This window comes from Vipera berus, assembly GCF_964194415.1.
Source record: "Vipera berus genome assembly, chromosome: W".
Classification (NCBI taxonomy): Eukaryota; Metazoa; Chordata; class Lepidosauria; order Squamata; family Viperidae; genus Vipera; species Vipera berus.
The window spans coordinates 64,695,885-64,710,967 of record NC_138210.1 but is presented as its reverse complement, the minus strand read 5'-3'; the positions used below and the strand labels follow the sequence as shown (position 1 = coordinate 64,710,967).

Genomic DNA, 15,083 nt, shown 5'->3' with positions numbered 1-15,083 from the left:
CACACAGCTGGGTCTCCGTCGTGACCAGGTGGGAGGGGCCTGGCTGAGGGCTCTCATCAGCAAGCTCTTCAACACTCCCCTCCTCTGAGTCGTCCGACCCAACTGCCGAACCCACAGGCTGACCCTGAATCACAACAATGTATAGGTGGTCCTCTTCCTCCAGTTTGGCGGGGTGTTAAGAGAGCTATGTCCTCATCCTTCCCAATCCTCCTGAAAACTGATCCTCTAATGCAGAGGCCCCCAACCTTTTGAGCACCAGGGACCCCTTCCGTGGAGAGAGGTTTTTCTGCGGACCGGAGAGGGTGTGGTTTCATGTACTGCGTGTATCATGAGGATGGGGCTTTGCTTATTTGCGTGAACCAGTTTTTGGCATGCCGCGGCCCGGTGCCAGTCCATGGACCGGGGGTTGGGGACCCCTGCTCTAATGCTTTCCCCTTTTCTTCCCGCTTCCAGGCATGAGCACGGTCCCTGAAGTCATTGTGGCCCGTCACTGCGGCCTCCAGGTTTTTGGCTTCTCCCTTATCACCAACAAAGCCATTCTGGACTATGACACCAAAGAGAAGGCCAACCACGAAGAAGTCTTGGAAGCCAGCCGCCAGAGCGCCCGCACCCTTGAGAAGCTGGTCTCCATGATGGTGCAGCGCATCGAAAACAACAACAACCTAGCCTAGGGGCCGTCCAGCTCATGATTCCTCCACGTGACTTTGGGCAAGGAGAGAATACGCTTCTTATTAAATCCTGCTGCTAAGATTCCTGCTCTCAGGTGTGGCGCAGACATTTTGGTCTGGAAAGCTGCCAAGAGTGGAAGTAACATCCTTTTAATCCCGCCTACTGTCCACCTCTGACCAAGAAGCTCATTTTTTTTTGTCTGCCTGTTTTTTTGTCCTTCTGTGTATTGCTTCTGCATGTTGGTAGTTCATGTCCCATCTCATCTGTTTTTTCTGTAAAAGTCCTGCAGAAACTCCGTGGGAGCAGACTGTGTGAGAAATCACCGCATGTAGGCTTGTTTTACTTTAAAAACGGGGACGTGAGGAATCTAGAAGTCCTTTTAACCATTCTCTCATCAGCAACCTAGCAACAGCTGGCTGGTTTTTTTGTTTGTTTTTTACGGCACCATTTTGTTTCTCATTGCAGCTTTGGGTTCAGTTTTCTGAATCCTAAAATCCTTGTTGGAGGGGAGTCAAAAGACCGCCGAATTCAACCTGTTAGACGTTTGTTTTTTTTCCTGTGCTTGGGCATTTTGAACAGGGAGTCTTAATTGCTATGCAATAACTTGTCTGGCCTCTCATGCTTCCAATACGTGAAATATTGTTCACGGTAGTTCTTTCAAGTTTCGTTTGGTCTTTGCAGTTATCTGTTGAAGTTGCACATTAATCCCTTGATTAACCTTATTTCCAACCACACTTGTGATCCCGAGAAGCTACTGAATTGCTCAGAAGTTGAATCCACCATCTTCAGGCAATAAGCAGGCGAGATCATGTTCTCACGAAATGTAGATTGACAGTGATAAGTGAAAGTCAGGGTCTATGTCAAATTTAACTCACCTGGATGCACCTCCATATCAACTAGAATAAAAGACCCTTCTGCATATAAATTTAAGTACATCCTGTTTGGGTTAGAACTCTGAATTGCTAGCATCCTATGTGAGGGGATTTGTCTAACCTTGAATTTGGATCTCTTTTGTAAGGGTCTATGGAGATTCTCACATCATGGGATGTGGTGGCTCAGTGAGTTAAGACGCTGAGCTTGTCGATCAGAAGGTCGGCAGTTTGGCGGATAAAATCCCGAGTGCCGCGTAACAGAGTGAGCGCCTGTTACTCGTCCCAGCTTCTGCCAACCTAGCAGTTCAAAAGCACGTAAAAATGCAAGTAGAAAAATAGGGACCACTACGGTGGGAAGGTAACAGCGTTCCGTTCGCCTTTGACGTCTAGTCATGCCGGCCACGTGACCACGGAGACGTCCTCGGACAAGCGCTAGCTCTTCAGCTTTGAAACGGAGATGAGCACCGGCCCCTAGAGTCAGAAACGACTAGCACGCATGTGCAGGGGAACCTTTACCTTTACCTTATGGAGATTCTCAGTCATCCGGGTCATGGTTGCCTTTTTCAAAAGGCAACTGGACTTTGCTTTTTCTTGAAGACATTTTGCTTCTCACCCAAGAATATCCAGAACGGAAGAAGCTTCTTGAATGAGAAGCGAAACGTCTTCCAAGGAAAAACCAAGTCCAGTTGCCTTTTGAAAAAGCATCTTTGGGACTCTTCTGTAAGGAGAATTCTGTAAGAAGTAGACCGAGGCTTACTCATTTGTGTCTCATTGTCTTCTGTGAGATAGTCAGATGTTCCTGTTTAAGGGACTGCTGTGCCCAAGGAAAGTTGGCATCCTTGTGTGTTCTTCTCTTTTAGTTTCCCTTAGTTTCCACATCTGCCAGGTTCTCAGAGGCTGGGGGATTAAGTGTGGTTTTCCACTTCTCCTCTAACCAACAGTGTGATTGGATTGAATTGCTGGCTCACAGGGAGAAAGTCAATGCCCAGTTTTTGCAAGCAGCCAATGATCTTGGAAATTAAGTGACCCAGAACATCAGGAGCAAGCTTCATTCACATGCACCTCTATCCCAGAGATTCATTTGCACCTAGTTATTTCCAGGCGCGGGTAGAGGAGACCATCACCCCTCCCCTCTCGTATCTAAGAAAGGGGAATCCTCTGATTTGTTACTACTGTTAATCCATATCTTCTTAGCCTAATAATTCCGCCTGTTTGCAGGGGAAACGAGGCAAATGATGTCGCGTAGTGATGATGTCATCAGCCAGGTGTCTTGTTTGATATCATTGTGGCTTGTTTCGCGCTGGTGCTTGTTCTTGTTTGGAGCTCCTAGTGAGTCACCTAATGCATCTTCAGGTGAAGGCCTAGGTCTACAGCTCTAGTGGAAATGTCTTTGTTTTTCTAATGTGGTCCAAGGATTCAGTGGTTTTTTTTTTCCTGATTTAAGAAAGAAGCCAGTAATTCCCCAAATTTGTTAACATTCTGGGATGAATAACTCATTAGGCCCAGAGATGTTGGAGGGTATACCTACTACTGATGTGAAAATTTATGGCTCAGATTCTTGCAAAGACAAATGTGAAGACTGTAGGAGAAAAAAAACCAGTTGGGAAATAATTCTGGTGTGCTCTCATATTTTCCATAACAACGTGCAAAACTTAAAAGAGGTGGAATTTGTGCAAGAGAATGAGAGAGAGCATTTGCAACTTCAGTTCTGCATATCCAGTTTCCCTTTGAGGCACAGCTGCAAAATCCAGCTGAAAAGCTGGTTTAAAGAGAGACTTTCCAGGCACTGAAATCCAGTCCCCCGTATAGTCAGTTAACCTCTTCTGTGGGGGAAAGATACTATTCCAAAATACAGTTTTGATTTCTGCTGGTAAATCTTTCTCCCCCGTTTGCCTTTCTGAATCTCTTTTTTTCCTTTTCTCTCCATTCACCCTGGGCTCAAAAATAAGCTCTTGCCATTTTTCAAACCACGCTGAGGAATCAAACCAGGACCGAGAGGACATTGATGACGAATGCTGGATCACTAAGCCTGAATGTTTTCAAAATTAGACATAATGAATATATTTTTTTAGAGCATCCGCAATCTGCACTTTTTATTTTATTTAAACTACTGTAATGGAGGGCTCCCAGTTATTAATTATAATGTGACTGAATAAATAAAGTTAAGTTAGAATGAGAAGACCCATTGTGGTTTGTACCAATGTTCTTTGATGATGATGATGATGATGATGGAGGAGGAGGAAGAGGAATAATGATGATGATGATGATAATAATAATAATAATAATAATAATAATAATAATAATAATATAATGGTTGTGAGATTTCCCAAGCAATTTCTCTCCAGGCTTCCAAATCCTCCAACATTTCAGTTCAAGAAGAACTGAATAGGTAGCCCTTAACTTACAACCATTTGTTTAGCAACTGATTGAAGTTAGAAGAGCACAGAAAAAAGTGACTTATGACCATTTATTTTCCACACTTAACCATTCCAGCATTCCCATGGTCATGTGACCAAATGTCGAATGTAGCTCATATTTATGACGGTTTGCAGTGTCCCACAGGGTCATGTGATCATTTTTTGGCGACCTTCTGACCAGCAAAGTCAATGGGGAAGCCAAATTCACTTAACAACCTTGTTATTAACAAATGCAGAGATTCACTTAACAACTATGGTAACAAAGATTGTAAAATAGGGCTAAGCTTCCTTAACAACTGTTGCTTAGCAACATAAATTTTGCACTCAGTTGTGGTCGTACAACGAGGACTTCCTATATCTGAGAGCTTCAACTGCTTCCTCCTCCTGTTCTTGTAGCAAGGGATGTGTTAGTTCTCTCTTTCACATTGTACAACAATTCAGAAATTGCTTTTCGCTTCCCTTAGGTTTTCCCAGAGAGTTCTTTATTTTCTGCTGTTTTATTAACTTGGGAGATGCTAATCAGGATATAGGGATGCATAAGGAATCAGTTTAGAGGAAGCCAGGCCAGGTAGAGTCACACCTTTCCTACTTCAGATCCTGATTGGTAGATGTTTTCCCCACCTGTTGGCTGGTGAGGTAGGATGCTAAAGAATGAAACCTTGTTTAGAAGTCTACAAAAGCTGACATACTCTTCAATCAGAACACACCCATTCAACTGAGACTTGGCAAAGATCCATAGGTTGGCAAGGGGAATTAACATTTCATACCATCTGACTTGGATAGAGAGTAGAGTCTTATGAGATGCATTTGTAATTATAATCCTCTGATTTTGTGGCTAATAGATTGGTTTGTCCAACTTGTAAAATCAAACCCTGGCTTATACAATAGCAGTAGCACTTAGACTGGTGAAACGGTATATACCGCTTCACAGTGCTTTACAGCCCTCTCTAAGCGGTTTACAGATTCAGCATATTTTCCCCAACAATCCGGATCCTCCTTTTACCAACCTCAGAAGAATGGAAGGCTAAGTCAACTTTGAGCTGGTCAGAATCGAACTACTGGCAATCGGCAGAATTAGCCTGCAATACTGCATTCTAACCACTGCGCCACTCCTTACAAACCATAATGGTTGCAGTTGACAAAGCTAAATGAGACATAGAGGAGCTTAATAGGGTCAGCTAAGCCTTTTCAACCTTTTCACCCATTGTACCACTTTTAGGATATGACAATATCCGAGTACCACCAGTCACCTAGCAAGGTGTCAAAAACTTGATGACACCCCCCCAAAAAAAGGTAAAAAGTGATGAAGTACAGGTAGTCCTCGACTTACAACAGTTTGCTTAGTGACTGTTCGAAGTTACAATGGCACTGAAATAGTGCCCCCCAAGCCACAGCCGAGCAAGACACCTGCCTGCCCACCAGGTGGCACTCTTCCTCCTGTCCAAGGTTTTCCTTGTTGTGAGCATTTCTGTTGAGGATTGGCGGTGGGGTGGGGGGGGGGGTGTTTGGTTTTTATTCCCCCTGTCTGCTGGGTGGTTGCAGCAAGTTTTGGTGACTTCACATGACCCTGGGACACTGTGACCATCATAAATATGAATCAGTTGCCAAGCATCTGAATGCAAATCACAAGACCCTGGAGATGCTGCAACATTCCAGCTGATCGGCACTTCTTCTGGGCTCAGAAGCACCAGGATCAGCGCTGAGCTCCAGCTGGAGCCTGGCGCTGAGCTTGGTTCTTCCACTGAGCTCTGACAGCCCCGAAGAAGCACTGATCCTGGGGCTTCTGCTGAGCCCTGACAGCCCTGCAGCTCCAGCCGTCTCTCACTCAGGCTTGTGTGGTGCTGCCACCAGTTCAGCTCACTCCCCTCCCCCGCTACCACTTCTAGGATGGTCGCGTACCACCTGCCTGGTGCCAATGTACCACAGATGGTACCCATACCACTGGTTGAAAAGCCCTGAGCTAAGCTACAGAAAACCTCACCTATTAGATTTGTCCCCGTTATTCCCCTTTCTGAGAGGATTAACCCCACTAAATCATTCCTTGGAATGATGAGACTCACAAACTTTGCTTGAAGAAGCTTTCACTGATGTAAAGTTTATTTATTAAATCAGTGGAAATGGCTGTTCAATGACACGTTACATGGAGCAACGGCATTCACAAATGAAAGCAACACATTAAAAATAAAAGCAACCCCCTCCCCTATGCCTAAGGTAATTTCATCTAATACACAACACTCAAGACACAAAACCTCTCAACCCAGATCCTGGAGGTAAAGTCTTCTGAAAGGCAGATAAGGTTGGGGCCATATTAATCTGCTGTTTTGTAGGACAGGCAAGCAATACAGAAGGTATATATCTCCTTGGTCCTGCCAAGAGCCTTGGTGGAGCAGTGGGCTAATGCCTCCTTAAGTAACACCAGCTGCCTGCAATTAGTGCAGGTTCGCATCCCACCAGGCTCAAAGTTGACTCAGCCTTCCATCCTTCTGAGGTAGGTAAAATGAGGACCCAGATTGTTGGGGGCAATTAAGCTGACTTTGTAATAATGCCACTTGGGGTGTGTGTGAAAGCCCTAATAAGCAGGCATATACATAGAATGAAGGCTACTGCTAAGCTTGTAAGCCACCCTGAGTCTTCGGAGAAGGGTGGGATATAAATGGAATTTTAAAAAAAAGTGTTAGTGCTCAAATGATAGGAACCCAATTTTATTGGAAAGGCAGCAATTACTGGAAACAAGCAGTTCCCCCAACACCCAGGTCTTGCACCATGAAGGACTTTATAAGTCATAACCAGCAATTTAGAATTACACCCAGAAGTCTCTTGATAAACCTGCGCAGCTCTTGAATTATCAGTGAACAAAGGTGCCCACAACTTCTTGTATTGCTGAATTCTGGACCAGCTATAGCTTCTGAGTCATTTTCAAGTTCAGCCTTGAAATGCAAGTCCCATATAGAGTAGTAATCTAGACAAGAAATGACTAAGGTGTGAATGGCCATGGTTTCCCTATCCAGGAAAGGTACAAGTAGCACACAAGGCAGATCCTCTGAACTGTGGCTCCTATCTGCTCTTCAGACAGATAGGAGGACTGTGTGGGAGGACCTCCCAAATTGTACCCAGGTTTGTCTCTGGTGGCATCAACCCAAAGTGAATCAAAGATGGAAATTCCCTGGATTTAGGTAGCTCCAAAATACATAGCTACCTGATCTTGTGAACGTTGAGCTTCAGGCTGTTTTTTCCCCATTTTAGATCTCCATAGCTTCCAGACACCAAGAAAGATTGCAGTGGCATCACTTGGACAGTTGAGTTCAGAAGTATAACTCCATGTTAGTGGGTGACCTCACCCAGTGTAGATGTAGACATTCAATGAGGGTTGACAAGAATCAAGTCCTAAGTATATCCAGAGCAGGGGCTGAAGGCTGGACCTCTCCTTCCCATCAAGTCCAACTAGAACTAACCTTGTAAGAATGTGGAGAACCATGGTAGGAGCACTGTGCCTCCTACTCATAAGCCACTGCAGAAGGATGCTATCATTGATATCAAAAATTCAAAGAGAACAAGGATGGAAGCATCACCTTCCCAATCTTGCCACAGGTAATCTACAAAAGTGATAAATGATGTTTTGGTGCTGTCTCAATATGTGAAGCCCAACAGAAAGAGGCCTTGATAAACTACTTCCTCCGGAAACCTGTAACACTGCAGACCATTAACCTTCTCTACATTTCCCCCCAGAAAAGAAGTGTTAAAGATGGATTAGGAATTATGCAAGATTCTAGTGATGGTTTCTTGAGGAAAGAGTAGATCATTACTTCCTTAAACAGACTGGCTTCTACAATTTTTCTCAGAAAAGAAATGCTGAAGATGGGTTGGGAATTATGCAAGATTCTAGGATCTAGTGATGGTTTCTTGAAGAAAGAATAGATCAGTACTTCATTAAGGAGAGACTGGATTATCCTTTAGATCAGGGGTGTCAAACTGCCAGCCCATGGGCCAGACAATGATGACAAAACCGCACCCACCCACCCAGCAATTGGGGAAAAGTTCCGATATGTCAGGCAACGTCACATGACATGTCTGCTTTAGATCCATCACCTATTACATCCCACAAGGCCTTGACCAACAAGGAAGGAAATGGATCTAATATGCAGGTGCCTGCATTGACGTCTCTGAGGACCTCAACCAGAATTTATTTCATACTAGATCTTATCTGAATCAGCTCATCTAGATCTACCCAGCTGGAGTTGAACTCAGAGCAAATCTTAAGTGTTTTTTTTCTCAACTGACACCTTCAATAATCCTCACATTAACCCTAACTGTGATTAATCTGTTCACAGTACTGATTAATCTACACTTGGGTTATGCATAATTATACCTTATAAATCACAATACCAGAATTCAAACAAAATATACTAATGACTGAATGTGTCAGACTCCATCTGTAGTGCTGTGTCTCATCCTGAGCACTGTGTTTCAAACAAAGTCTGTAGTATATATGATATAACATGATGTAAACATTCCCTTGAGTGTATATGTTAACAGCACAAAAGCATCGTCAAAGCATATATAAGGGAAGCCGCCTGACAGGAATACACGCGGGAACTTTGACAGCTGTCAAAGTTCCCCGTACTGCGCAGGCGCCTCCACTGACAGCTCGCGGCTGTCAAACTCCGGACCGTGAAGAAGACTGAGCTGTCAAAGCGTCCGCCACACTGCGCAGGCGCAGCCACTGACAGCTCGCGGCTGTCAAAACACCACACCACGCGGAAGCCGGAGCTGTCAACAGAAGACGACGCTGATTGGTCCCTGCCTGACACGGCGCCAAAATAAATACATCTGATTGGTCCTCGCTACCAGCTGCCGGCTATAAAAGCCGGACAAGTTATTCTCTGTTTTGCCTTGCTCTAAATAAACTTGTTGTTTAACTAGCCTGTCGTCCCGAGCGGTCCTTCGGCTACTTCACTGGCGACGAAGGTGGGATCGCTCCGGAGCTGAAGTCACGGCCGAGGAAGAGAGTTCCCGGCAAGAGCTGACACGGAAGTTTTAACTTCCATCGGAGCAACCCAGGACCGGACGACATGGCAAACTTCGGCCGTGTGAGGGAGTTTGATACCCGCCATCCCGAGAGATGGCAATCACACCTCGGCCAAGTTGAAGGATTTCTCCTCGTCAGTAAAATTACTGACGACCGAGCAAAGGCCGCCGCCCTGCTGTACATCAGCGGGCCCCCGGTGTACGACGCAGCCGTCGGGCTGTTCAGCCCAGTGCCCATCACGGACGTCTCCTACGCGGACCTGGTGGACCAGCTGAACAAGTACTACATGCCGGCTCGCTCGGAACTGTACTGGCGGGTGCAATTCGCACAAAAGAAACAACGGCAGGACGAGCCCGCCAACGAGTTCATCGCCGGGGTCAGACACGCCGCGCGGAACTGCTGCTTCCCCGACCTGGAAGACCGCATCAGGGACCAGGTGGTGATCGGTCTGAGGGACGAGAAACTACAAAAAAAACTGACGTCCAAACCTGACATGAATCTGGCTGAGCTGACCAGGGAGATCATGGCATATGAACACAGCCACAAAAAGAAGCCGACGAACATGACCCCAGAGACCCCGGCGACCGTCTACCAGGAAAGCGCAACCTTCAGCGACAGCGGAGAGTCGGTAGATTTCACCGATGGAGAAGCCCTACAGCGCAGGATGGAGCACCGACAGCCGAGGAGGGGAAAAACGTCGGACCGTCGAGGAGTCAGGGACCCTCCACCGCCACCCCCGCGTTACGTGCAACGAGCCGCCTGTGCCAGCTGCGGGGGCAACCATGCCCGTGGAAGCTGCCGCTTTAGGAACGCAAAATGCCACAACTGCGGGAAGACTGGCCACATCAAGCCGGTGTGCCGCAGCAAGGGCCGGGACAACGTCAATGAGGTGGAGGCAAACCCCCCAGGTAGGCCAGCTGCCCAGGCCAACAGGGAAACCCCACCAGGCAACCGGGTTGAGACAATCGATAGGGTAAACTGCATAAGTTCCAAGGTTAAGGTCTGGGTCAGAATTCAGGGGGTGCCTTGCCACATGGAGGTGGATTCAGGGTCAGCGGTCTCCTTAATTTCGCTAACTACCTATCAGGAGATCTGTCAGAAAGGCCGAAGACAAATTCCCCTGAAACAAACTCAGGTTCACCTTGCAGACTTCCAGAAAACCCCTATTCCGCTGGAAGGGAAAGCCAAGGTCCTTGTACAGTATAAGGGGTTCAAAGGCACCCTGGAGGTTTTAGTTACGCCAGGGAACCGTACCAACTTGATAGGGCTTAACTGGTTCACGCCACTAGGCATCGCCTTATCTGGGGTTAATACCATTCAAACACCCAGCCTGGAAGCCGTTTGCGAAAAGTACGCCGACGTTTTCGAGGGCACTTTAGGGAAATATACTGGTCCCCCCATTTCCCTGCAATTAAATCCAGCAATCCAACCAATTAAAATAAGAGCTAGGAGGGTACCCTTTGCCCTCAAAGAAAAAATTGAAAATGAGCTTGACCGACTCGTGAGTCTAGGGGTGCTGGAGCCAACAGATGGGGGAACCTGGGAGACCCCTATTGTCACCCCAATCAAACCTAATGGCGAAGTGAGAGTATGCGCTGACTATAAGGCGACAGTCAACCTAGCCCTCAGCCCCCATGCTTACCCGGTGCCAGCGGTAAGGGACGTATTTGCTTCCATCCGCTCTGGCACCATTTTCGCCAAGCTCGACCTCTCGCAGGCATATTTACAGCTGCCTGTCACAGACGACACCGCGGAAGCGCAAACTATTGTCACCCACCGCGGTGCTTTTAAAGTTAAGAGGCTTCAGTTCGGCATATCTGCAGCCCCGGGTATCTTCCAGGGTATCATGGAAAAGACCCTGAAAGGAATACCCGGGGTCTGCCCCTATTTTGACGATGTTCTCATCGCCGGAGAAAATGAAGCTAGTTTAGCTGACAGGCTGTCAGCTGTGCTGAGCCGGCTCAGAGAAGCCGGTCTCAAACTTAAGCGGGAAAAGTGCTCCATTGGAGTCACTTCTACAGAATTCCTAGGGTATAAAATCGATAGCCAGGGCATCCACCCCACCTCTGAGAAACTAAGGGCTATTCAAACCGCACCCAGCCCTAGGAATAAGCAAGAGCTTCAATCCTTTTTGGGACTGTTAAACTTTTACCATGCTTTCATTCCCCACAAAGCCACTATTGCAGAGCCTCTCCATAGGCTCCTCGATAAGGGTACAACTTGGTCCTGGACCAAAGAACATGAAAATAGTTTCCAATCGTTAAAAAAAATTATCTGTCAAAGCTCAACCATCACCCTTTTCAGAGAAGACACCCCAATATGCATCGCTTGCGATGCCTCTCCCTACGGAATTGGGGCAGTCTTAAGTCACCTATTCAAGGATGGCACACAACGACCCATAGCCTTCTATTCTCGCACTCTGACCAAAGCAGAAAGAAACTATGCACAAATTGACAGGGAAGCCCTAGCGATAGTAGCAGGGGTCAAAAAATTTCATGATTATCTGTATGGAAGACCATTTACGATATTTACAGATCACAAACCCCTGCTAGGCATATTTACTTGGAATAAAATTACACCACAAATTCTCTCCCCGAGAATCTTAAGATGGTCAACGTTCTTAGCAGCCTATTCTTATCAACTAATACATAAACCAGGTAAGGAATTAGGACATGCTGACTGCCTCAGCAGACTGCCCATACAAACCAGGGACTCAGATCCAGCCCCAGCCAGCCTAATTTTAGCAATCTCTCAGCTTCCAGAATGCCCCCTGACAGCAAACATTATAGCTAATAATTCAGCAAAAGATAAAATACTTGCCAGAGTCCTCAAATGGGCCACAACAGGGTGGCCAGCTCAAAACCCACAACCCCAATTCCAACCTTATTATAACAGGAAAAACGAGATTTCAACACATAGAGGATGCCTACTATGGGGAAATAGGGTCATCATACCAGAGAAAAACATAGACCAAACATTACACATTTTACATGAAGGGCACCCTGGAATTGTAAAAATGAAGGCAATGGCTAGAAGTTATGTATGGTGGCCTGGCATAGATAAACAAATTGAAAAGTATGTGGGTGGGTGTTATACCTGTCAGGAGACCAGGAGTGAACCCCCCCAGGCACCGATCCATAAATGGGAGACTACAAGGAACCCCTGGTCACGTATACATATAGATTTTGCAGGACCTATCCAGGGCCAAAGTTTCTTAATAGCAGTAGACAGCTATTCCAAATGGCTGGAAGTCACGCCCCTTAGGAAAACAACGTCCGCAGCCACTATTCAAGCCTTAAGAAAAATATTCGCAACGCACGGCCTACCTGACACCATAGTTTCCGACAATGGACCTCAATTCACCTCTCGTGAATTTCAGATCTTCGCTACGAAGAATTGTATTAGGCTGGTCACGTCGGCGCCGTTCCACCCGTCGTCGAACGGAATGGCTGAAATTATGGTACGATCCACGAAAGAAGCATTAAAAAAATTCGTTAAAGGGAACTGGCAGAGGCGACTCAGCCAGTTCCTCTTGTCACAACACACAATGCCATGCTCCACAACGGGCAAATCACCAGCGGAATTAAGATGGGGGAGGAGGCTAATAACACGTCTCGACAGACTGCACCCCGACACATACCCAGAAGAAAAACACCACCCCCACCCCGGCCGCACACTCAACCCTGGTCAATTAATATGGGCAAGATCATACACAGATAAAAACAAATGGGTTCAAGGGACAGTAATAAAACAAACAGGGCCCATCTCATACCTCATAGCTACGCAGGCACAGGGCAACATACGCCGCCATATTGACCAGCTCAGACCCAGACAACCGCCACACAATTCCAAGCAACCAACCAACGCCGACTTACAACCCCCACCGGAAATGCTGCCTATCCCAAACCAGGAAGTTGAACACCAAAACGAAGAACCAGAACCAGACCATCCACCACCCCTTCGCCGATCATCCAGGAATCGAAGACCACCCACCTACCTAAAGGACTATCAGTGGGCAGGGTCAAACATCCAAGAGGAAAGAAACGCACCAGGGGAGGGGTAAGGGGTGTAGTATATATGATATAACATGATGTAAACATTCCCTTGAGTGTATATGTTAACAGCACAAAAGCATCGTCAAAGCATATATAAGGGAAGCCGCCTGACAGGAATACACGCGGGAACTTTGACAGCTGTCAAAGTTCCCCGTACTGCGCAGGCGCCTCCACTGACAGCTCGCGGCTGTCAAACTCCGGACCGTGAAGAAGACTGAGCTGTCAAAGCGTCCGCCACACTGCGCAGGCGCAGCCACTGACAGCTCGCGGCTGTCAAAACACCACACCACGCGGAAGCCGGAGCTGTCAACAGAAGACGACGCTGATTGGTCCCTGCCTGACACGGCGCCAAAATAAATACATCTGATTGGTCCTCGCTACCAGCTGCCGGCTATAAAAGCCGGACAAGTTATTCTCTGTTTTGCCTTGCTCTAAATAAACTTGTTGTTTAACTAGCCTGTCGTCCCGAGCGGTCCTTCGGCTACTTCAAAGTCAATGACAATTTGTTGGGAGATGTACAGAGTAGATGAGGTGTCCAGAATGAGGCAGGATTACAGGATCTGGTATGTTTTGTCTGCAGAAGAGAGAGCTGAAGGAAGCTCTTGAAATAATCTTCAACGTTCTGAATGGTTGTCACTCAGAAAATGGACTGGATTTATTTGCTGCCCCAGAACCAATGAATCTTAGATAATTAGAGAAAATTCCTGATTGTATGAATTGAGGAACTGTAAAGAGTTGATGACATTGGAAAGTTCAGGACCTAGTCCCTGACTAAATTCATCATCAAGACTTCCTTATGGGATGCAAGACCATGCAGGCACCTGGAGGGATGTCCTCCAACTGGTGAAATCCAATCTTTAAGAGGTAGTTTGAGATGTATCAGTGTGATGACCCTAATGTTTTTGGGAGGCGAGAATGAATTTGGCCAGTTAGAGTTAATTTGGAGGCTGCACCATGCCCAACATCAAGTATACCATATCAAAGTCCATCCCACCCATCATCACTTTCTGATAGACCAATCTCCAAAGTGGGGATACCATTCCAAAATAAAGACCCAGATAAACCAGTCTGAGTCTAAAAATCGTGTGGTAGAGAATCCCCCCTAAAGACATTCCTGGGTAATGGTATTGTCACTGGCAAATTCTTTCAGCCCAGAAGCACCCTTCAGTTAGCTATGTTGGTGCTTCTGACAGAAATACAGACAGTGTGGTTGCTATTCTAGTAATTGGTTGTGAGAGTAGATGGACCTGTTTTGGACTGGAAGGATACTGGAATCATGGTTTCTATAGTGTTCAATGGCTTCTCAAACTCAATAGGTCAACAAGACACCATGAGTACAAAATACGTACTGTTTACCAAAGGCCACCAGAGGCATTATTGAGCATCCTTTTCAGTGGAAAGATTGGAAAGGAGAGTGGGTATTTATCATGATGGAAACCTCTGTCCCATATTTGGAGAAGGTTTAGCAAAACATGTATGAGAGACTTTCCCACTAGGAGGAAAAGATCAACAGTTGACCAAGATAGACCTCCTTATTCTGAGTCCAAGGATTTACCCAAAGCCTGTCTTGGAATCAGGGATATCCCTCCAGGAGATGGAGCTGCAGCAGAAAAAAAAACAGGTCTAGATACATGGTTCCAAATGAAACAGTGAGGTAGAAATCCATGTATTTTGGGAAACAGAGGATGGGACCCATCGATCCAGTCTTAGAGGAAGGAGACAAAAGTAAATCCTCTGGAAGGAAGAGAAAAATAAATAAATAAAAGACTAATGTTGAAAGTCTTTCCCACATATATATAGGAAGGGTGCTAATCTTAAGGACAGTTAGCTACATCTAGTAAGTTTTTCAAGCACATCTTAAGCTTGTGCATAACTTCTAAATGGACACATGGGAGATGGGTAGAACCAAAGAAAGGATAAGCTATTTTTTTACTGGCAGGGTATGGTGGGGCTATGGTATGGTGGGATAGGATTGAAAATATAAGAACATTATATGGATAATTTTTAGTTAGAATATGATTATTATATCTATAACCCTGTATTT

At 46.1% G+C, this 15,083-nt stretch overlaps 1 protein-coding gene across 1 annotated transcript in view; it reads left to right on the top strand.

Moving 5' to 3' along the window:
• LOC308676235 (purine nucleoside phosphorylase-like) overlaps nt 1-3,713 on the top strand; it is a 46,119-nt gene extending 42,406 nt beyond the window's left edge. Inside the window, exon 8 of the mRNA XM_081342048.1 lies at nt 454-3,713. Within this exon, the coding sequence (XP_081198174.1) occupies nt 454-671 (218 nt within the window). The 3' untranslated portion in view covers nt 672-3,713. The remainder of the gene's footprint in view (nt 1-453) is intronic.
• The last annotated feature ends 11,370 nt before the right edge of the window (nt 3,714-15,083 follow it).